We start from the raw sequence: 23,872 nt of genomic DNA, 5'->3' as shown, positions 1-23,872 counted from the left end.
TCATCACAAAGGTTCACATGCAGGAACACAGACTTTTCCTGGAAATATCTTGGTTATAATCTTTTAGGATATGGTTGAAGTTTTTCACATAGATTTCCCTGAACCTGATACAACAATCTACTCAACGTACAACCCTAAACATGCTGAATGAACAATTAAGAAGAGTTTGAAAGAACAAGAAGGACATTTTGTTGCATCATGACAATGCCGGGCCTCACACAGCGCAAAATGCCACATAAGCAATTGCAATGGTGGATCTCACTTTACAGAAATACCTAAAGGGAGAAAAACTGTGTTTGAACACTAGAAAACCATAAATTTTTCACACAGCTATAAATCAAGCATATTGTACCAGTCCTGCAAAAACTTTAAGAAAAACTGAGGAAAAAAAATGATTAAATCTTAGTGGAAGGAGCTGTCTCAATCAGCAGTCATTAAAAACTCTACCAAATAAATATCCAAAATCTTCTTTTCTCATATAAATTCTCAATTACTGTCTTAAAAGATTTTTAAACATGTAAAACAAGATACTCTAAAGAAGGAACAAAATACCTTGCAGTCCTCAATAGTCGTTAAATCAGTGCTGTTGAAAGAAACTACTTAATTCAACAGTCCATACTTATCTCTGCTAAAATCCATAGCACCTTCCCAAACAATGCAATCCATGGGGGTCTTAACAGCCTCTTTACAGCAGCTGTGTTTTGCCCAAAGCTGTGTTAGGTGCCATCAACTCGTGTTCGAGTTCTAGCGACTTGATGAATTACAGATCTAAAAAGAAATCCATTTTCTGCTAATCTGCTAAGGTCCTCCTATGTCATCCCCATGGTTTTTTCAATGTGTTCAGCCATCTGATTGCAGGTCGCCCTCTTCACCTTTGATCTTGCCAAACATGATGTCCTTCTTAAATGATCTTTCTCTTCTGAAGGTGTGACCAAAATAAGACAGTCGTAACTTCATCATTTGGGCTTCTAGTGACATAGCCGGATTGATCTCTTCCAGAATCGATTTGTTAATTCTTCTGGCAGTCCATGACATGCTTAAAATCCTTCTCCAGCACCAAAGCTCAAATGAGTCAATTTTTTTCTATCTTGTTTCTGTAGAGTCCAGCTTTTGCATCCGTAATTGACTACTGAGAAAATCAGTGCATGTACAAGTCTGATCTTCATTTGGAATTTTATTTCCTTGCCTTTGAATACTTTGTCGAGAGTCTTCATTGAAGAGTTACCAAGTGCTATTCTGCAGAATATTTCTACCCTGCTAGTTGCTTCTTTGTTTGCAAGAGTCCAGGAGATTGAAATCCTTGACATCTTGTATTCTATCGCCTTCAAGCTTGAAATCTTCATCATTTTCTGTGTTCATGATCTTCATCTTGTTTATGTTCAGTTCTGATCCCATGTTATGACTTTCAGCTTTGACTTTTCTCAGTAGATACATCATGTCGTCTTTGCTGCTGGTGATGAGCATTGTATCATCTGCTTAGCACAGATTGTTTATATTTTGGCCACCAACTTTGAAACCAATGCTTTCCTCTTCTAAATTTGCTTTTCTGAAGATGGCTTCACCTTAAAGGTTGAACAGGTAAGGTGACAAGATACATCATTTCCTGACGCCATGTTTTATTGGAAACCAATCAGTGTTGCCATATTCAGTTCTCACTACAGCTTATTGATTTTCGTAGAGGCTCTTTATCAACTGAGCTATGTGTTTGGGTATTTCCATTTGTGCTAGAGTTCTCCATAGTTTATCATGATCCACACAGTCAAAAGATTTACTGTAGTCAATGAAGCAAAAGTATAGGGGCTTTTGGTATTCTTTGCTCTTCTCCAGTATCCATCTAACATTAGCAATAATGTCTCTTGTTCCTCGACCTTTTCTGAAACCAGCCTCAACTTCGGGTAGTTCTTGCTCAACATATGACTGTAGCTACATCAGAAGAATGATGCTCTCTCACATCAGCAAAGATGGCTGCAGTAAGGGAACAATGACAGCATGCACATGTTATAACAAAATATAACCCCACCTTCAGGAGAATATCTTGATGTCGAAACATAGCAAAAAATTTTATTTATATACCGCGATAGATCGTGAAGTTTGATGCAGTTAACAAGAATTATCAGAAGATCTTACATAGGCAGTGCAGATACAAATACAGACAGTCTAGGACAGGGGTGGGGAACTCCGGTCCTCAAGGGCTGGAATCTAGTTGGGGTTTTCAGGATTTCCCCAATGAATGTGCATTGAAAGCAGTGCATGCAGGTAGATCTCATGCATATTCATTGGGAAAATCCTAAAAACCCAACTGGATTCCGGCCCTCGAGGACCGGATTTGCCCTCCCCTGGTCTAGGAGCAAGACAAGGTCAGCTTCACATACAATCAAGATAATTAGTACAAAACTCCAGTGGGTAAACAGCCTGCGTTACAGTTAGTTGTAGATAGGGATTCCTAAGTACAGGTAGCAGAGGGTGGGGTGGTGAGGAAGGACATAAAAGTATTACATGTATCTGTGCGAGGAGAAGTTTCAGTCATTTGAGGGGATGAGCGAAAGTGAGGTGCAGAGAGAACAGATATGTTTTTAAGCTATGTTTTTAAGCTTAAAACAGATATGTTTTTAAGCTTCGCCCAAAATGCATGTATGATGAAGAAGGCTCTATGATGGAGAGTAGTTCCTGGCTTAAGTGAGCTGCTTGGTAGGATATCAGTTTTGTGACGTAAGTTCTGTTAGGCCTTCCTGGTAGGAATATTTCATTCAATACTGACATTAAGCCCATGTGGTTCGACTGTATTTAATTTAAACATCCACCACTGTTCATGTTGCCATTTACAAACTGAGGTCTTTTTCTCCTTAATTTAACTTTTTCCCTATTCTTTTTTTCTTAAAGTGTTTGTAGGACTCTCACAGTCTTACCCCATCCTCCATACAGTCCAGCCTTCGTGCCATGTGATTTCCATCATTTTCCAAAATTGAAGACGTATATTCATTTGTGTTCAACCCAAATTGAGATCGTGGCTGAACAGATAGACCAGTGCCAGGCAGACCTCTACGGTCTGTGCCCTGAAAATGGAAAATGGAAAAGGGACAAATCAAGTATGCCTTTGTAGTATCACATCACACATTATGAATTTATCTTGTTGAGCAGACTGGATGGACCGTCTAAACAACTAAACTAAACCTTAGGTTTGTATACCGCACCATCTCCACAAGCGTAGAGCTCGGCACGGTATAGGTCTGTATCTACCATCATCTACTATGTTAAGAGATGGAAAGGACTGTCATAACAGCTTTCAAAAACTTGAGAGAAATGAATGGTGAATGGTGGCGACTATGTAGAAAAGTAAAACCATGCAGGAAAAGAGCAAGTTTCAAGCATTACATTTGTTTTTAATTCATTACAATATCTTCATTTAAGGCATTACTTTTCATTCAATCCTCGTATATGGCAGTTTTGTGTGTATCTGTTAAAGTGGCTTTAAAAAAAAAAAATTACATATACTACATGTCTTTCTTAGATTTTAAATGCATTTATCAGGCTGAAAAGAAATTACCGAAATTCCACGAGGCAGGATACAGCTGGTTCTGTTTCTTAGGCTATCATGGGAAGCAAGACTGGGGCCATGTCTCAGGGTATTTCGCTCTTCACAGTTGAAATATGGCATCTTTGGGGATTTGTTTGGGGTACAGTTTGCAGATGTTCTGCAGATTCCGTAAGGAACACTGGGAAGCCCTTTTTTTCTGTTTGTTTGCTTGAGATAATGTCTTGTTGATTCAGAAGGAAAGAACACTTGTTCTCTTTCCTGATGGTGATTCCTAAGCATTAAAGACAATTGTTGGAAACCAAAGTAGTTCATAATAAAAATTCATCAGGCTACTTGGAAGATTCCTTTTGGCCAAATGTGTTACATTCTTGTTCATAAAGGAGAATAGCTATCAAGCTTTAAAGGGGGCATTTCTATAAGCGGGCACCTCATTTTAGGCACCCTAATGCAGAGCAGTGAGAGCCTGTTCTGTCACAGCATCGGGGCACCCAGATTCCATTTTAGAATACTAGTGAAACCCCACATCTGCCCAACTTACATTTAGGCATCCACAGTTACAACAACCGTAAACCTGATGTGACTGTTGCCACCTAAATGTGGCAAGGATGTGCATAACTGATAGAAGGCTGTGAGTGGCGTGATCACATCACACTCTTCCTAGTAAGAGCAGATAGCATAGCTGGTTTTAAGAAAGGTTTGGACAATTTCCTGGAGGAAAAGTCCGTAGTCTGTTATTGAGATTGCTTGCCCTGGATCGGTGGCATGGAATGTTGCTACTCTATGGGGTTCTAGAATCTTGTTACTCTCTGGGATTCCGGAATCTTGCTATTCTTTGAGATTCTGTATGGAATGCTGCTATTCTTTGGGGTTCTAGAATCTTGTTACTCTCTGGGATTCCGGAATCTTGCTATTCTTTGAGATTCTGTATGGAATGTTGCTACTCTTTGGGGTTCTAGAATCTTGTTACTCTCTGGGATTCTGGAATCTTGCTATTCTTTGAGATTCTGTATTTAATGTTGCTACTCTTTGGGTTTTGGCCAGGTACTAGTGACCTGGATTGGCCACCGTGAGAACAGGCTACTGGGCTTGATGGACCATTGGTCTGACTCAATAAGGCTATTCTTATGTCTTAAGCTACACTGTTATCGGTACCTTACAGGGCTAAATTTACAACTCTGTGTTTGATTTTTCAAGCTTCTCAGACAAAATGGCCCAAAATGCTTAAAAAAATAAGTTAGCCTGTTATATAAACCTTTGAGACCTTTAAGGTCCTCTCAAGGAGCATCACTATCTGTACCCTGATCAAAAAAATTTTACGGTGTGATACCCACCAGTGAACCTTCTCAAGAATAATCTCCGCATTCTGGAATTTACTCCCATTGAGGCTATATTTAGCTCTAGACTACCTCTACTTTAGGAAGCAGGTGAAAGCCTGGCTCTTCACCCAAGCCATTAATACATAGTATGATTGACTTTACTCTCATTCTGCACCAGGACAAGCTTGCTTCACACACTGGCCTTGATTCTATAAATGGCACCGCTTGAAGTGATTGTCAATCAACCGCTAGGCATCATTTATAGAATCACGCCTAGCAACACCTAAGCAGACTTAGGTGTCCTAAAGGTAGGCGCCTTTCCATTAGGCCAGGTTTTCACTGGCCGAATTTACCAGCACCTACACTGGATGCCTAATGACACCTAATTCAACCATGCCCTCTAACCACACCTACTTTTTCAGCTAGGTATTGGCAGGTGTCCTTAGAGATGAGAGGGCACCTTCATTCAGGTGTCGCTAGGAGTCCTAAGAGTTCAGTGCCAAACTTTTCAATTGTTTAATTACCGTATTTGCCGGCATATAAGACGACTTTTCAGTACCTTAAAATCCTCCCCAAAGTCGGGGGTCGTCTTATACGCCGGGTACTGTTTACATGCCCTAACATCTCCTTCCTTACCTCCTTACGGTGCTTACGGTACTAGTAAACCTGCCGGGACATCAGTGTGACAAGGGTGCCAGCTCCTTCATCCTGCGCAGCGGGAAGCAGCGGCGCTCTGGCCCCACCCCTTTTCTCTTGACTACGTCTCTCGCACATGCGGCCGTGTGTGGAGTCTAGCCCTTAAGGAAGTTGCGGGGGCGAACAGGAGGCTTTTGAAGGCTTTTAAAGGAAACTGTCATGCCAGCAAACTTGCTAGGGACTTGCCCGGCACTTGCTCTCTCCCTCTATGTGTTATCTTCCTTCTATCATTGACAGTTTCAGTTTGGTTAACAGTTTAGAAAACAAATAGCATGGCAGCTCCCATGGGTTTATTGTTCTATTCAGCTTTAGTGAATTAATTAAAATTGTTGAAATAAATTCTGATGTTCTTTTAAGTTTTATTTGTTGTGCAGAAGGTGTGCGGAAGAAGGGGTAGTCTTATATGGCGAGTATATAACAAACTCTATATTTTAACTGTAAAAGTTGGGGGGTCGTCTTATACGCCCAGTCGTCTTATACGCCGGCAAATACGGTAATTTTTTTTTTTTCCCACTGGGTGAAAACCAGCGCAGTCAATTACTACGCTGATTAAGCCAATTTTTTAAAAAAGTTCTACATGGGTCCCAAATTTACACCAATACAAAATCCCCGTGGATGAAAAATCAATACAAAACTAACAATCCCTCTATTCCATGGATCTCAAAGTCCCTCCTTGAGGGCCGCAATCCAGTCGGGTTTTCAGGATTTCCCCAGTGAATATGCATGAGATCTATGTGTATGCACTGCTTTCATTGCATATTCATTGGGGAAATCCTGAACACCCGACTGGATTGCGGCCCTCAAGGAAGGACTTTGAGACCCCTGCTCTATTCCAATGTAGGATGGTGGGTAACAAGATTGTAAGATCTCAGAGGAGACAAATAACCCCTATCTCTTAACCTAAAATATTAATTTTTTTGTGTGTGTAGATGTACCCTCAGTGCAAAAGTAAAATCTATCGGGACTCAGGAAAACCCAAGTTCCAGGCTTAAACCTGTTTTCAGAGTCCCTATCTCAAGCCTCTTTAGCACCATCATATGCGTACATCTTGTGCTTTTAAATAATTATAGTGAACCCACTAATAAGTGTTTCAGTGACCAATAATTGACAATACAAAATTGAAGTCCACCAAATTAAATAGGTGTTCAATTCAGCGATTTCATAGTACTTATCCAACTCAGGCACTCCTCAAGTTCATAACGTTTCTTCGAGTGGTGACTGTGCCTCTACTTTGCCCAGTTTCAGGATAATTCCCTTCTTCAGGAGCCTTCTCTCCAGGGTTTCTTTAAATCGTGCCTCAACAGGACAAATGAGGAAGAGATGCCTCAGAGAAAATCTTTGGCGCCACCAGCGAGACAGAGGGGCAGAGACGAATCTACATTATAACAGCTGAGCCAAATGTCGTACGTCTGCCGTGTTGTTTTGAATAACTTTATCAGCACCAGAGTAAAAGCACAGAAAAGGAAAAAGTTAAACAGTGAATGGAAAAACTTTGCTCTCATAATAACACGCTCCATTCCAAATAATCATTCAGTCCCCAAGGTACTACGGTGTCCAATTCCAGAATCCAGTACTGTTCCCGTTGGTGTAAATATGTTCTCCTATTACCAATGAAAGATTCAGGAATACGTTCAATCACTAACCATCTGAGATCTTGAAACTTGTGGGACTTCTCTATACAGTGGGACACCATTGGGGCGTTGATGACAGCCATATTTAACCTGCTCTTGTGTTCAATGAGTCTAGTATGTACTTGTCTCATGGTATATCCAACATACATGGGTTGACATGGGCAAGGAATTCCATAATTACTTCTGTAGATTTGCATGTTGTGGCTTCCCTCAATCTGTAAATTTTGCCATTACTAGGGTTGGTCAATGAATCCACATTTAAAGAGATAGCACACATACTGCAGTCATTACATGCCCTGTGTCCTAAAGGAGTACCGTATCATTGCTCCTTTCTTCTACGATAGGTCTCACAGTAGTAAGGTGATTGGCCAAATTTTTCAGTCTTCTAAATGCCATACACGGACAATCTTTAAATACTTCATGTATGGCTAAAACATGCCAATGTTTTCATATGAGGTTAGCCACTTGAGAGGCTTTGTCAGAATAGGTTAGCACAGTGGTTCCCAACCCTGTCCTGGAGGACTATCAGGCCAATCGGGTTTTCAGGATATGCTCTATGCATATCCCTAATGAATATGCATAGAGCAGATTTGCAAGCCTCTCACTTCCATTATATGCAAATCTCTCTTATTAAGGCTAGCCTGATTGGCCTAGTGGTCCTCCAGGACAGGGTTGGGAACCACTGGGTTAGCACATAAACATGTTTCTCCATTGGTGACTTTTGTTGAGGCTGTAAAAGCAGGGTATGGTTTGTGTACAACGCCCTCAAATACACCTGCTGAATAGCCCTTTCCGGGTAAGATCTGGCTTGAAAACGTTTCATCAGACCCCCTAGCCCAGGGATCTCAAAGTCCCTCCTTGAGGGCCGCAATCCAGTCGGGTTTTCAGGATTTCCCCAATGAATATGCATGAGATCTATGTGCATGCACTGCTTTCAATGCATATTCATTGGGGAAATCCTGAAAACACAACTTGATTGCGGCCCTCAAGGAGGGACTTTGAGATCCCTGCCCTAGCCTGTCTCTTATATTCCTGGTCAGAGGAACAAATCCTTCTGATTCTAAGAAATTGGCTGATAGGTAATGCCTGTCCTAGCCTGGGGGGATGACAACTATCATATGACAAGTATGTGTTCTTATCAGTTGCCTTGTTTATCTGATCTCTACTAGCAATGTCTACCCTTGCTGAATGGTTTTGTACCATCTCCTGTGAAGAGTCTTGGATGAAATATTTTCCAAAACCAGTTCATCCAAGGGACCAGTAACTGCTTTGTTACAGGAGCCAGTCTCCCAAAGGCTGGTCACAACTGTTTTTATGAATGCTACATTCTACAGACATGCTTCTGGGATGCTGAGAATAACAATGACACAATAATTGCACTCGAAAAATCTCCGTTGCTTTTTAACAAACCCTTTGTTCTTTGCTGTTATATTATGCGGTGTGCTTGGAAGATGTACTTATAATTGTTTTAGTACTGTTTGCACTAGAATATTCTATTCCCAATGAAAATATATGGTACTGTATAGGGTTTTCCTGACTAGAAAATTGGTATGTGGGAACATCTGCTATTTCCTATTAAGCATGCAGCTTTCCCTTAATATTTAAAAGAGGGTGCAATTACAACCCTCTGGAGATATGAGTGTACATCAATAGGAGCTAGAAATATTGCCTGTCTTTTTTTGCCATTTCATGTTTCAAGTTTATAAAAAAAAAAATTTTTATACTGCTCAATCAAACTTCTAAGTGGTGTACAAATAAGTGAGGAACCAAAGACACAGGCCTACATAGTTCGAGCTTAAGAGGAGTCACAAAACAAATAATACACAATATAAAAACGAACTACAATAATCAAATAAAGTTAACATAAAAGGTAGGTAGGATTAAAAAAATAATAATGATAATAAAAATTAAAAGTTTAAAAAGTATTTGCTCTAATAAGGGCAGTTAGGTGTCAAAGGCATCTTGGAATAGAAAAGTTTTAAAGTTAGTTTTAAAATGAGGAAGAGAAACTTCTGAACGAAGTGGGTTAGGGATGGAATTCCAAAGGAAAGGGGCAGTTACGGCGAAATGATTAGATCTAATGGTACTGATATGTTTTAGGGAAGGAATTTTGAGATGTAGTGCGAAGGGCTTTAGAGGGGCAGTAAGGTATGATTAGATTATTAATAAATTCAGGTTGGCTACTCGAACGGGTTTTAAATGTCAATAAGAGAATTTTATAATTGTGTCGTAGTAGAAAGATGTTTGTAACCTGTATCTGACACTTACCCCCTCTTCTACAAAGCCCCGAAGCCCATAGAGATTTAAAGGGCTTCGGGGCTGTTGCCACGCGGCTTTGTAGAAGATGGGGGAAGGGCTAGATTCTGTAATGGGCACAAAAAACACACCAAAATCTAGTTACTTATTGCGTGACAATCACACTTTGGCGCCCATTATAGAATCATGTTTAGTGATGCCTAGTTTAAAACTTAGGCGCCTGACATGTAGGCCATGTTTTTAAAGGCCCACATTATAGTCGCTTAGGTCCTTTAGAGAATCACACCTAGTGGCACCTTTTATGAAGCGCACACACAAAATTACCGCGTGCGATAGCCGAAAATCTACCGCCTGCTGAAAAGGAGGCGGTAGCGGCTAGCGCGCTCGGGAATTTAACGCACGCTATTGCGTGTGTCAAGGCCCTAGCGCACCTTTGTAAAAGGAGCCCTAAGTCTTTCTCCACCCCTAAACACGTGTTAGGCGTCGCTAGGCACATGCAATAGGCACCTATCTTTTGTAGAATCGCGTCTTAAGAAGACAGGCACCTATCTCCCAATTAAATTTTACTTTTTTTCAATTATGAGCTTGTGAAAGATCCATACTGAAGCCAATTTACTAATTAACCCATCCTTTACAAAACCGCACAAGAGGTTTTTAGTGCCGGCCGGCGCGCTGAATGCTCTGCACTGCTCCGACGGTCATAGAGTTCCTTTGAGCGTGGGAGCAGCGCAGAGCATTCAGCGTGCCGGCTGGCGCTAAAAACCTCTTTCGTGGTTTTGTAAGCAGGGGGATGGGGTAAGTTAGGTGCCGTTTAAAGAATTTTCCCCTTAATGAAATGCAGTGATGTGGGATTGTACAGAGCTATAGTGTGAAATGAAACGTGGAAAGACATTTTAAGTATAAATAAAAAAAATTAAAAAAAATTAAACTCCAGGCCACTTATTTGGATAATTGTGGATGTTTAAATCACTGAATGGCCAAAGTTATGTCTATCCAAATTAATGAAAGCCTTTTATAAATGAAAGAAGGGGTCCAAAAATATTTATGATCACATGAAAGACCAACTCACAAGGTTTTTTTTTACAATTTGCACATGGTACTTGAGATTAACCAGTCTAAATTCAATAAATAAGGTGAATCATCAGTTTCTGGGGAATAACCTTTTAGTTTGAGGTTTTCACCCGGGTATATCCCACAGACAGCGTGCACCGTTAAGCGCACTGTGTGCCTTACCAAAAACATAATTTCTTATCACCATTACTTTACTTTTTCAATAATTCAAAAGTGCCCTGTACAATAAAAACTTTTTAAAACATTTAATATGAGTGGCACTGTAATTTCTTAGTAGAATAAATAGAAGTTGCAACCACCAATCAAAATGTTGCTTTAACTTATCTGGAGAGGATCACAGCTGTTCAGATCATCTAGGGTGCCTTAGCTGAATGCCCTACAGAGACCCCCTGTTTCGTGTCCTTCCTCAGGGGCAAGCTCAGAAGTTCAACCTGCTGCCAACACAAAAACGCCGTGACTAAAGAACAACTGTGACCGTATTTAAAACCATGAAGATTCCTGGGCAATGCCTCTTCCAAAGTGAAATGTAATGACATCATAATAAAAGATCCCCCTACATGCAATCAATCTGTGAATCAGCGCCTGAAATTCGCTGCTGTCTACCATTCAACTGATTCATTCATGCCATACGGCATATACAAACGTAAGCTATAAATCCAGAATTGTTCTGTGAATAGCAGAAATGTTTTCCTGTCCTGTCTGTGGGATATACTCGGGTGAAAACCTCAAACTAAAAGGTTATTTCCCAGAAACTGATGATTCACCTTATTTATTGAATTTAGATTGGTTAATCTCAAGTACAACTAATTATGGTTGACCACACAAATTTAGTGGTGAAGAAGTGCTTTTGCACGGTTCATAGATAACGGCGCGAAAGACAAAAGCGCGCACCGACAATTCAGCGCAGTGCGGAGGCGCACGCCGCACAAAATTACAGTTTTTAGGGGCTCCGACGGGGGGTTTGTTGGGGAACCCCCCCAGTTTACTTAATAGACATCGCGCCGGCGTTATGGGGGGTGTGGGGGGTTGTAACCCTCCACATTTTACTGTAAACTGAACTTTTTCCCTAAAAACAGGGAAAAAGTTAAGTTTTCAGTAAAATGTGGGGGGTTACAACCCCCCACACCCCCACAACGCCCCCACAACGCGGCACGATGTCTATTAAGTAAAGGGGGGAGTTTCCCCCACACACACCCCCGTCGGAGCCCTAAAAACAGTAATTTAGAGCGGTGCGCGCCTCCGCGCTGCGCTCAATTGTCTGGGCGCGCCTTTGTCGTGGCGCGCTTTTGACCTGACACCCTTTTGCACACTGTAGAAATTAAGGACCATTAAAAAATACTTTGACTCTACATCCTTTAGATTACTAGTACAGTAATTAAAACCGTTCTATTTGACAAATTCCTTGCTTAATGAGATCACCTCTCTTTTTTTTTTTCCACCTTATAACCCCATTGTATTATGTAACATCTTTCTTCTCTCATGTATTCTTTCACCATGTTTCTCCAATTCATGATGTAACTACCTTCTTCTTGCATTTTGTAATTCGCTGATTGTCCAGCCTTCTTTCTATGTGAACCACCTAGAAGTCAGTTTGACTATGGCGGTATAGAAAAATAAAGTTATTATTATTATTATTACTATCAATACTGGACTACTGCAATATCGTTTATCTGGGTATCCCAAAGAAAACAGTACAAAAATTAAACATAGTACAGAACACGGCAGTTCGCTTGATATTCGGAATGAAGAAAAATGACCACCTTAGCCCCTACTACAGACTGTTACACTGGTTGCCAATGGAGGCGCGAATAATGTTGAAGTTTGCTTGTATTTGTTTCAAGCAGGCCTGGGGACTAGCGCCTTCCTATCTTCTACCACATTTCGTACTACACAACCCCACACGGTCAACCAGAAACTGTAACATATTTGCATACCCAAGAATCACCTCTGTACATACAAATCCTTTTTGGACAGGTCTTTCATGTTTCAAGCAAGCAAACAGCAGTCCTGGCTGGGTAACTACATCAATGGAGCCAGGCTGACCTACGGCGCCTTGACAGATTCATCTCCTAAACAGAAGCCACACTAAATTTATATTTTCCTTCTGTCTATTTCTTGTGTAATATGTTGTACACTTCTCCCTCGTCATTCACGGGGGATACGGGCAGAGCTGGACCGCGAATGCCGAAAAACCGTGATTATTCGGCTCTGACCCACCCCCACCTCCCTGCCACCTTCTCGGCCTTACCTGGTGGTCTAGAGGGCTTTCGGGGCAGGAGCGATCTTCCTATGCTCCTGCCCCATGCAGATCGCCATCAGGAAATGGCTGTAGGGAGTTCCCAACGTATTCTGAGAGACTACAGGAACTCCCAGCAGCCATTTCCTCATGGCGATCTGCATGGGGCAGGAGCGTAGGAAGATCGCTCCTGCCCCGAAAGCCCTCTAGACCACCAGGTAAGGCCGGGAAGGCGGCAGGGAGGAAAAAAAGATGGATTTTTTTTTTTTTTTTACATTAAGACTGTTTTTTTTATTTTCCCCCTCCCTAGAAAAAAATTGCGATTATATGAAACCGCGAGTGCAAGAACCGCGAATGGGGAGGGGGAAGTGTACCTTCACTATCTGCATTCTGTAATTCGTTGATTGTCCAGCCCTCTTCGATGTGAACCGCCTAGAAGTCGTCTGATTATGGCGGTATAGCAGAATAAAGTTATTATTATTATTACTGTGTGCAAATTGTAAAAAAAACTTGGGAGCTGGTCTTTCATGAGGTCAAAGTTATATATATCCAGGCTGTAGTGGTCCTCACAGGGCTATTATACAATGTTTGGCAGACTGGGAGCATACCTTCCAGGGTTATTCTCACTAATATTTATCTGCATTGTATGTATTAGCCTTGCATGCTGTGAACCGCCTAGAACCTTCCAGTATGGCGGTATATAAAAATAAATTATTATTATTATTTTTATTATTTGGGTCAAGGTTGATACCACTTACCTGGGAGGTCATTGGCAAATTAATCCACATCCTTCACTAGCACTAAATAATGCAGCCCAGGCCAGAATTGGGGCTCTGGACCAAAGGTGGGAGGCTGTTAAGTTTGGGGGAAACAGAAGGCTGCAAAAAAGTAAATAATAGCATTGAATCCTTTGGGGATGGGTGGGGATGGAGAGATTAATTATAGGGATGGGTGGGAATGCAGTGGATCTTAGCAGGCATGGGTGGGTGTTGCTGGATGTTGGTTAGATTCCATCGGGGATGGGTGGAGACAGATGAAAATTCTGTCCCCGTGCAACTCTTCTTTCTACAATACAGAAAAGTACATAATTTTTTGGCCCTGCAGTTCTGCTAACTTTTATCATAATACAGCGCCTACAGGTACCTTCCTAATGGCTCCGCTTTTAGAATCTGGGCCTAAGTGTGATTTTCTATAGTGCTCCTATCTTTTATAGAATCACACTTAGCTCTGCACTAGTTGTCACCTAATTGGTAGGTGCCTTATATAGAATTGGACCCTTTATGAATAAGTAATTGGTTAAAACATATTTTTAGTTTATTAAACATGCTGCCTTGATTTTGTGATGTGCACACTCAGGGGGAAATTCTGCAATTGGAGCCTGAACTGAGGCGCTGGCAGGCGCCCTACTGGCATCTAAGTTAATTAAGAAACGCAATTTAAAATGGCAAGAAACATTAAAGTTAAAGCGCCTACCGGTGCCTAAAAAAACGGGCACAAGAATCATGCTTCCGTAGGCGCTCTAGGCCGCCTAACGCCACTGTGGGTGTGGCTAATGCCAGAAATGGCCTTAGGTAGCTACAGCACCTACATAGTCATGATTCATAACAAACATGGGCAGCAGGAATGAAGGCCTGGAAAACCCTGGCCTACATTCTGGCGCCTATCTTTCCCGGAGGTGTGATTCTGTATATGGCGCCATCGCGTGACTGACACGCAATTGGAAGTCGCATTTTAGGCGGCCACTGATATCGGCGCCTTATGGAGAATCTAGGCCTTACTGCACTTTTTATAACAGAAATTTCTTAAGAAAAAAAGTTACCGTATTTTCACGCATATAACGCGCGCGTTATACGCGTTTTTACCTACCGCGCATACCCCTCGCGCGTTATACGCGTGAGCGCGGTATACAAAAATTTTTTTACATAGTTCCCACCCCGCCCAACGCCCGATTCACCCCCCCAGCAGGACCGCTCGCACCCCCACCCCGAACGACCGCTCGCACGCGCTCCCACCCGCACCCGCATCCACGATCGGAGCAAGAGGGAGCCCAAGCCCTCTTGCCCAGCCGACTCCCCAACTCCCCGACAATATCGGGCCAGGAGGGAGCCCAAACCCTCCTGGCCACGGCGACCCCCTACCCCCACCCTGCACTACATTACGGGCAGGAGGGATCCCAGGTCCTCCTGCCCTCGACGCAAACCCCCCTCCCTCCAACGACCGCCCCCCCCCAAGAACCTCCGACCGCCCCCCCAGCCGACCCGTGACCCCCCTGGCCGACCCCCACGACACCCCCACCCCCCTTCCCCGTACCTTTGGTAGTTGGCCGGACAGACGGGAGCCAAACCCGCCTGTCCGGCAGGCAGCCAACGACGGAATGAGGCCGGATTGGCCCATCCGTCCCAAAGCTCCGCCTACTGGTGGGGCCTAAGGCGCGTGGGCCAATCAGAATAGGCCCTGGAGCCTTAGGTCCCACCTGGGGGCGCGGCCTGAGGCACATGGGCCCAAACCTGCACGGAAAGTCAGGGAGGGTGAACGGAGAGTCGGGACAGCGCACGGAGAGGCGGGGCAGTGCACGGAAAGTCAGGGAGGGTGAACGGATAGTCGGGACAGCGCACGGAGAGTCGGGGAGGGCGAAAGGAGAGTCGGGGTGGCCAGAGGAGAGTCGGGGCGGGCGAAAGGACAGTCGGGCTGCATGCGCGGTATACCCGTGAGCGCGGTATACAAAAGTTTTTGTACATAAAATCGTGGTTTCTGCGCGCTATACCTGTGTGCGCGTTTTACACGGGTGCGCGTTATCTGCGTGAAAATACGGTAATAATATCTTTTTTTTTTTTTAATTCAATAAATTTTTATTCAGTATTTTAAAAAATACAAGGAGCAATTCAAATACATAAAAGTAGTATAACATTTTGCATTAATATATAGTTATTTATAAAGGCCCATATTATTAAGAAAAGCTCAGAGTATTGGATTTGTTTGTGGTGATGTATGACAATAGAAAGTGAAATAGGACAAAGTAAAAATTGAAAGAGAGAGGAAAAAAGAAGAGAAAGAAAAAAAAAAAAGTTAATATCTAAAAAAAAAAAAAATATCTTGAATACTTAAAAATGATCTGCTTGGCTGCCTTCAGTTTTCACTGCTGCATTCTTAAAAAGGATGACATGTTTCTTTTCGTCATTTTTCTTGTCTGCCAGAACGCCTACGTCAACATTAACCGGATCATGTCGGTCGCGTCCAGACTTTCGGAGGCCGGCCATTATGCATCTCAGCAAATCAAACAGATCTCAACCCAGCTGGATCAGGAGTGGAAGAGCTTTGCGGCAGCGTTAGATGAGCGTAGCACCATCTTGGCGATGTCCGCTGTGTTCCACCAGAAGGCAGAGCAGGTTTGTCGCTCACTAGCATTGCTAATGCATAAGTCAGGAAAATGACCAGAATGTGATTAGTACAACCCTCACCTCAGAAATATGTCCTCCTTTAATATGGCCAGATGTATCATTTGGACTCTTGAAACAGAAGAACAAATTGCATGAAGGTAAAGCAGAGACCTTTGTCACTCCTTGCATATGTGGGAAAGTAATTTTCAAAGCCATTTAAGGAATAGACTAATCCATTCTTGGTTTTACCCTGTCACCTGCATGAATACATAGTTTCTGTTGTCCCAGAGAATGCCAATGATTAGGGTTACCATATGGCTTCAGTAAAAGGAGGACGGATTACGACATCCGGGTTTTACTTCCATTGAAAGCGATGGAAGTAAGGAGGACAGACTGAGACAATGGAAGTAAAACCTGGATGTCTCAGTCTGTCCTCCGTTTTCTGGAGCCAAATGGTGACCCTACCAATGATTAACTATCCCAAAGGGTGAAATAGGGGTCCCGTCAAATGCGCGCCCTCCCCCCACTACACTAAAAATATTCACTTCCTATCTAGTGTTCGGGTAAGGTTAACCTGATGATTATGGGAACCCTTTACATTGCTCATCTGGAAGGTCCTGATTGGCTCAGGCGCCTCAAGCATAATCATCATGGCTCCTCATGTTGTCGTCGAACGCAGGTTCATATGTATACTGTATTTATGGAGGAATTTGTATATATACTGTATGTATTCGTATGATTTGTATGTATAATGTATTCATGGGGTGGAACTGACAGAGCACAAATGTCCTGTGCGCGCATATGATGGGGTGCATATAATGGGGGTGTGCATATGATGGGGCGCAATTGTCATATGCGCATTTATCGGTGTACCGTGAAATATACCATATGGGGCGCAATTGTCGTGCACACATTTGGCGGTGTACCGTGAAATATACCATATGGGGCGCAATTGTTGTGCACACATTTGGCGGTGTACCGTGAAATATACCATATGGGGCGCAATTGTCGTGCACACATTTGGCGGTGTACCGTGAAATATACCATACGGGGCGCAATTGTCGTGCACACATTTGACGGTGTACCGTGAAATATACCATATGGGGCGCAATTGTCGTGCACACATTTGGCGGTGTACCGTGAAATATACCATATGGGGCGCAATTGTCGTGCACACATTTGGCGGTGTACCGTGAAATATACCATATGGGGCGCAATTGTCGTGCACACATTTGGCGGTGTACCGTGAAATATACCATACGGGGCGCAATTGTCGTGCACACATTTGACAGTGAACCGTGAAATATACCATATGGGGCGCAATTGTCGTGCACACATTTGGCGGTGTACCGTGAAATATACCATATGGGGCGCAATTGTCGTGCACACATTTGGCAGTGTACCGTGAAATATAACATAGCAAGGAGTGAGATTAAAGGCCAGTGAGATTTTTCAGGCAGTACATCCGGGGTGTAAATTGACTTGCAGTAGGCCTTTTTGCCCCCTTATTAAGCGTGTGTTAACATTTAATGTGGTTTAGTAAAAGGGCCCCTATGTAAATTATGCATACGAATAACATTTCCCCTCTGGTGCATATCGTTCTCATAAAGCTTCATACCTACAGTACATTCTGGTGGTTGGTTAAGTCATGTGGTTTCATCATATAAGAAGGTTCCTTCCCAGGATCCTATTTAGGTCTTGGTAAGGCTAAAGAGGCTGATTGTCTGTGTCCAGCAGTAGCCCTTCTACCTTCCATTTACCTCTCCCCCTGTCCAGCATAGAGGTCTGCACGGGAACGGGGATCGCGGGGATCCCGCGGGTCCCGCGGGGATCCCGCGGGTTCCCCCCCTGGCCCACGGGACTCCCACGGGGACGCCCCCTGGCCCACGGGACTCCCACGGGGATGCCCCCCTGACCCACGGGACTCCCACGGGGACGCCCCCTTGCCCACGGGACTCCCACGGGGATGAAAACAACCTACCTAAATTCTGGCGATGCAAGTCTGGCGTCGCGTCGGGAAATAGCCATGTTGAGCAGTGAGCTCAGCACGTACACAGATGAAAGCCTTGCTTGCTGATTGGTCCGGCGGCCCCGCCCCACCGTGCCGCCGGACCAATCAGCAAGCAAGGCTTTCATCTGTGTACGTGCTGAGCTCACTGCTCAGCATGGCTATTTCCCGACGCGGGCATTAGGCTGTTTTTTGTCATTTCGGGTGGGGGATGGCAGCGGCAGCAGCAGCCTGAAAAAGAAATCATCCTGGCCGGGTTCGGTGTCATGCTCCGGAGCTTCTACAGCCTTCCTATCTCCCTCTCCCTTCTACCTGCGGCTCTCTTCGGCAACTTAGCAGCAACGATCGACACAAGCTTCTGGCGTCGGGGCCTACCCTCTGCGAGTCCCGCTTGTTTCAACTTCCTTTTTCCACAAAGGTGGGACTCGTAGAGGGAAGGCCTCGATGTCGGCAGCTTGTCTTGATCACCGCTGCTGACGAGTTGCTTAAGAGAGCCGCGGAGCAGGGGGGTGTTGCCAGGTGCAGGTAGAAGGGAGAGGGCCAGATGCAGGACTCGTGGGTGAGGGAGGAGAAGATTGAGAGAAAGAGAGAGGGGAGGGAAACAAAAGGAAATCTTTCATACTGGGCTGGGCCGGAGTGGAGAGAGGGTGGAAAGATTCTGGCTACAGGGTGCATTAACAAAGGAAAAAGGGGGAAAGCTGAAAATGGAGATAGTGACACAAAGAAGAGAAAGGGTAAGCAGGACCTTCTGAATAAGGATAGAGATACAGAGGGGACATGAAGAGGAGGTGAAATAGAGACATAGAAGTAATGCTGAAAAAGTGTGTGTGGGGGGGGGGGAGATAAAGACATTGAAAGGGCAAATGGTGAATATGGGGTAAAGACAAGGACAGAGACAAATGAAGATTCTGAAAAAGTGGTGAGATAGGGATATAGGTGAGATGGACACAAAGAAGGGTGATGCTGGAAAATAGGTGGAATGGTAATTCTGACAGACACAGAAGGGAAATGCTGGATCAAGGAGAGATGGGGCTCAGGCTGGATGGAATGAGGAGAAATGCCTTGTTGGCCCGGAACTTCCTCTCCTACGTCAGAATTGACGTCAGGGAGCGGAATGCTGGTCAGCGCGACGCTTCTGCAGGGAAAGCTTGGGACAGCGGTGGCTTGGGGACTATTCCCCGATGGCGGTGGCAGCAAACCGAGTGGCTTGGGGGAGGGCACGGAGAAAGAAAGAAAGGGGGCAGACAGAGAGACAGAAAGAAGGGGGAACAGGGAGACAGAAAGAAAAAGTTGGGGGAGAGAATGAGGTCTGGAGGAGAGGAAACATACAGGAGGCTGAAAGAAAGGAAGAAAGATTGGATGCACAGTCAGAAGAAGAAAGTGCAACCAGAGACTCATGAAATCACCAAACAGCAAAGGTAGGAAAAATGATTTTATTTTCAATTTAGTGATCAAAATGTGTCTGTTTTGAGAATTTATATCTGCTGTCTATATTTTGCACTATGGCTCCCTTTTACTAAACCGCAATATTGTTTTTTAGCGCAGGGAGCCTATGAGCATTGAGAGCAGCGCGAGGCATTCAGCGTAACTCCCTGTGCTAAAACCTACTATTGTGGTTTAGTAAAAAGGGAGGGGGTGTATTTGTCTATTTTTGTATTTTGTTACCGAGGTGACATTGCATAGAGTCATCTGCCTTGGGAAATGTATATGGCAGATATCTTTGTTTTGTGTTCAAAAGAAAAGGAAATGCATTTCTGGTTTTATTTCTACAGTGTTGAAGTACTTGTTGGCCCTTGCTGTGACTGGTGGGGATCCCCAAGCACCGCCAGCAGAGGACCTCCTCTAGAGATGGTCAGAACTCCCCTCCACCAAGCGCAGCAGTCGCTGGCAGCATCCATGAGCCACTGAGGTGCCAGCATCTGTGACTCAGGGACGCTACTGCTGCCTGCCAAGCTTGGCAAAAGGGACCCCAGGCCAACTGCAAAGGAAGTCCTCAGCTGACAGTTTGTGGGTTCTCATCAGCTGAGTATTTATATTTTATATTTACATTAGAGGTTCTGGTAGAAACCCATTTACAAAGTATGTATTCTTCCCAATTAATATTTCCAAATTAATAGTCTCTTTGCTTATTTGTAAATGGGTCTCTACCAGAGCCTTTAATTCAGTAGCATAATTAAATAAAATAACTATTTCTGAAGTTTATAGGGAAGGATGGTGACGGAGGGGATTCCTCGCGGGGACGGGTGGGGACGGAGGGGATTCCTCGCGGGGACGGGTGGGGACGGAGGGGATTCCTCGCGGGGACGGGTGGGGACGGAGGGATTCCTCACGGGGACGGGTGGGGACGGAGGGATTCCTCACGGGGACGGGTGGGGATGGGTGGGATTTTGGCGGGGACGGGTGGGGACGGGTGGGATTTCTGTCCCCGCGCAACTCTCTAGTCCAGCAGCAGCTCTTCTCCCTTCGTTTTACCTCCCCCCAGTCCAGCAGCAGGCCTTCTCCCTTCGTTTAACCTCCTGCCTGTCTCTCCATGGCCCCCTTCTGTTCCCCCCCCTCCCAGAATTAAGCATGATTGCTATCTGGCCCCTCCCACCAAAGCAGCCCCCTTTCCCGGTTCATAGACAAGTTGGCGAAAGACAAAGGCGCGCGCCGACAACTGAGCACAAGACGGAGGCGCGCACCAAAGAAAATTACAATTTTTAGGGGCTCCAACGGGGGGTTTTGTTGGGGAGCCCCCCCAGTTTACGTAATAGAGATCGCGCCAGCGTTGTGGGGCATTTGGGGGGTTGTAACCCTCCACATTTTACTGTAAACTTAACTTTTTCCTTAAAAACAGGGAAAAAGTGAAGTTTTCAGTAAAATGTGGGGGGTTACAACCCCCCACACACCCTCAACACCCCCACAACACGGCGCGATCTCTATTAAGTAAAGTGGGGGGGTTCCCCCCACGCCCCCCCGTCAAAGCCGTAAAAACAGTAATTTAGTGCGGTGCGCGCCTTCACGCTGCGCTCAATTGCCTGCGCGCGCCTTTGTCCCGGCGCGCTTTTGACCTGACACCCCCTTTCCCTCTCCCCCTCCACTTCGTACCAGCATGGGACACATCACAGCCGTTGCTGAGACAAACCACCGCTGAATCCACTGCACGGGCTCCAAGCCGCACATGCCACAAGCTGGCGCATGCGCCGCAAGCCGCCCCACGCAGCTCAAATGGAATTTGGCACGGAGGCACACAGCACGACGGCAGGGATCATGGCCTCCTAAATGCGCATGCGCGCTTAGGGTTTTATTATAGAGGATGGGGGACACTGATAGTCTACATGACCCCACTACTTTCAGCACTGACACAGTTTAGGAAGATGCAAAGTTTTATAATCTCCCTTAAGCGTAGGTTCTATCTCCTGTCGCTTAGAATTCGCCTTCTTTTTAATTTTTTTCCCCGCATCCCAATTCCATCCGTTTTCTCCTTTAATTGTCTCTCTTTCCTATCGAAAATTGTATTTCTACCCAGTTTGCCATTCATGTCATGTTTGCCCATTTGTTTACAGTTTTGTTTTTATTTTTCTTAATTTTTTTTTTTTTATGGAAAAATATTTTATGTTTGTCTGTCCTCTCCCCCAATTTTAATTGTAACTCGCTTAGTAGTTTTGATTATCGAATGTATCGAATTTTTAATAAAAACTTGAACTTGATCTATACACACTCGTCAGAGGCAAAGTGGACAGAGACTAACAACCACATTGCCTTTCTTTAACTTGGTACAGTTTTTTGTTCCAAAGATACCACTGAAAACATCCCATTATTTTTAGAGTGAAAACTGCCAGGCAATACAGGAGCAATATTTGCACCAGAGTAACATTTTTTTAAATGACTTCCACACCATCAGCATTGGCAAAGGCTTGCTGTGGCCATGAGATGGGCCTTGGCAGCTCAGGGGCTATTTCTAGTATTTGCACGGAGTGTTATATATGCGGGGATTTATACCTATGAGCCTCCGAGCTGTTAATATCGCGGCTGGTGCTAAAAACGTACAGGAAGGGGTTTATAAAAAATTGAAGAATGATCCCACTGTCAGCCTTCAAAATAAAATTGAATCCATACTTAAAATAGGTGAGGAAGGAAATTGATTTTTTGCATGTCAGAAATCCAGTCACACCAACCATTTATGTACTACCTAAAATACATAAGCCCCTCGTTTCCCCTCCCGATAGGCCCATTATACGAGGGTCATTTCATAAATAATGCACACTATTTTTTTTAAATTTACATGTTTGTTTGTTTTTTTTTCAAGTATTTCTTTACAATCCTTCAATATAGTCTCCCTGCTTTGTAATGACCGAGTCTCAACGTCCAGGAAGCTTCATTATTCCATCCAGACACCGTTTTAGTTCAGTTGCCGAATGGCGCAAATGGCAGAAGAAAGCTCTTCCAGAGATGCAAAATTATGTCCACGCATAGGTTGTTTCAACTTTGGAAAAAGGTCGAAGTCTGGTGGTCTCATGTCTGGACTGTAGGGAGCATGAGGTAACACCTCCCAGCCGTATTCGTGTAGTTTCTCAATGACATTCCCTATGTGCAGGCGAGGGTTGTTGTGAAAAATGCGCATTTTTTGCAAGAAATCACAATAATACACTGCTGTAACACTTCTTCCACATGGAACTTTGTCTGTGTTGATGATGCCTTCATGATCATAAGCAAAAAGAATAATTTGTTTGACTTTTGATTGAGCTCATCAAAATTTTTTTGGTCATGGGAAAAATGGAGCTCTCCACTCATCATTCAAAAACTACGCGAATACGGCTGGGAGTTGTTACCTCATGCTCCCTACAGTCCAGACATGAGTCCACCAGACTTTGATCTTTTCCCAAAGTTGAAACAACCTATGCGTGGACATCGTTTTGCATCTCTGGAAGAGCTTTCTTCTGCCATTTGAGCCATTCGGCAACTGAACTATAACGGTGTCTCAAACGTTGGGACTCAGTCATTGCAAAGCAGGGAGACTATATTGAAGGATTGTAAAGAAACACTTGAAAAAAAAATAGTGTACATTATTTATGAAATGACACTTATAGGATCTGTTTTAGAACCATTATTGATTTTTATAGACAAATTTCTCATATATTCGAGACTCTGCAGAAATTATAAATATTTTAGACACTGTTGCATACGATGATGATATATGCTTGGTTATGTTTGATATTGAATCTTAGTATACCAATATCCCTCAAGAAGAAGCGATTGAAATTATTAGGGACAATAATAAATGCACAGAGATTTTTTGCTTAGATTCCCTACTGATTTGATTTTGGAATTGGCTACTCTGGCTTTGACCAAAACGTTTTTTGGCTTTCAATAGTGTTTTCTATCAACAAATAAAAGGGACTGCAATGGATGCCACCATGGCCCCATCTGTGGTTAACCTATATATGGCAAGGGAGGAGTCTTGTCAACCAATGATCGAGTCTTTATTGAAAACAAGTGGTCCCAACCAGGATCCCAGTTTTGGCGTGTAACAAATGCCTTCCACTGAGGTTGCCCACCGCCAATCCCGCAGCTGCTGAAACTGGGATCCTGGTAGGGACCACTTGTTTTCAATAAAGACTCGATCATTGGTTGAAAAGACGCCTCCCTTGCCTTTCAGTTTGCCTGCATATATCCCAAGGCGAGGTGTTCTTCTGTTTGCCTGTCTTAACCTATAAATGGGACATTTTGAGCAGAAACATCTTAGTACACATCAATATACTAGACA

The 23,872-nt window shown here is 43.9% G+C and overlaps 1 protein-coding gene across 4 annotated transcripts in view; it reads left to right on the top strand.

The window, feature by feature from the left end:
* KALRN (kalirin RhoGEF kinase) overlaps positions 1–23,872 on the top strand; it is a 1,310,049-nt gene that overhangs the window by 602,674 nt on the left and 683,503 nt on the right. For all 4 annotated transcript variants that reach the window (XM_033944399.1, XM_033944394.1, XM_033944393.1 and 1 more), the window contains one exon: positions 15,936–16,127. In XM_033944399.1, coding sequence (XP_033800290.1) covers positions 15,936–16,127 — 192 coding nt within the window. The remainder of the gene's footprint in view (positions 1–15,935; positions 16,128–23,872) is intronic.

This window comes from Geotrypetes seraphini, chromosome 5 (genome assembly GCF_902459505.1).
Source record: "Geotrypetes seraphini chromosome 5, aGeoSer1.1, whole genome shotgun sequence".
Lineage (NCBI taxonomy): Eukaryota > Metazoa > Chordata > Amphibia > Gymnophiona > Dermophiidae > Geotrypetes > Geotrypetes seraphini.
This window is presented reverse-complemented; position numbering and strand designations above follow the sequence as displayed.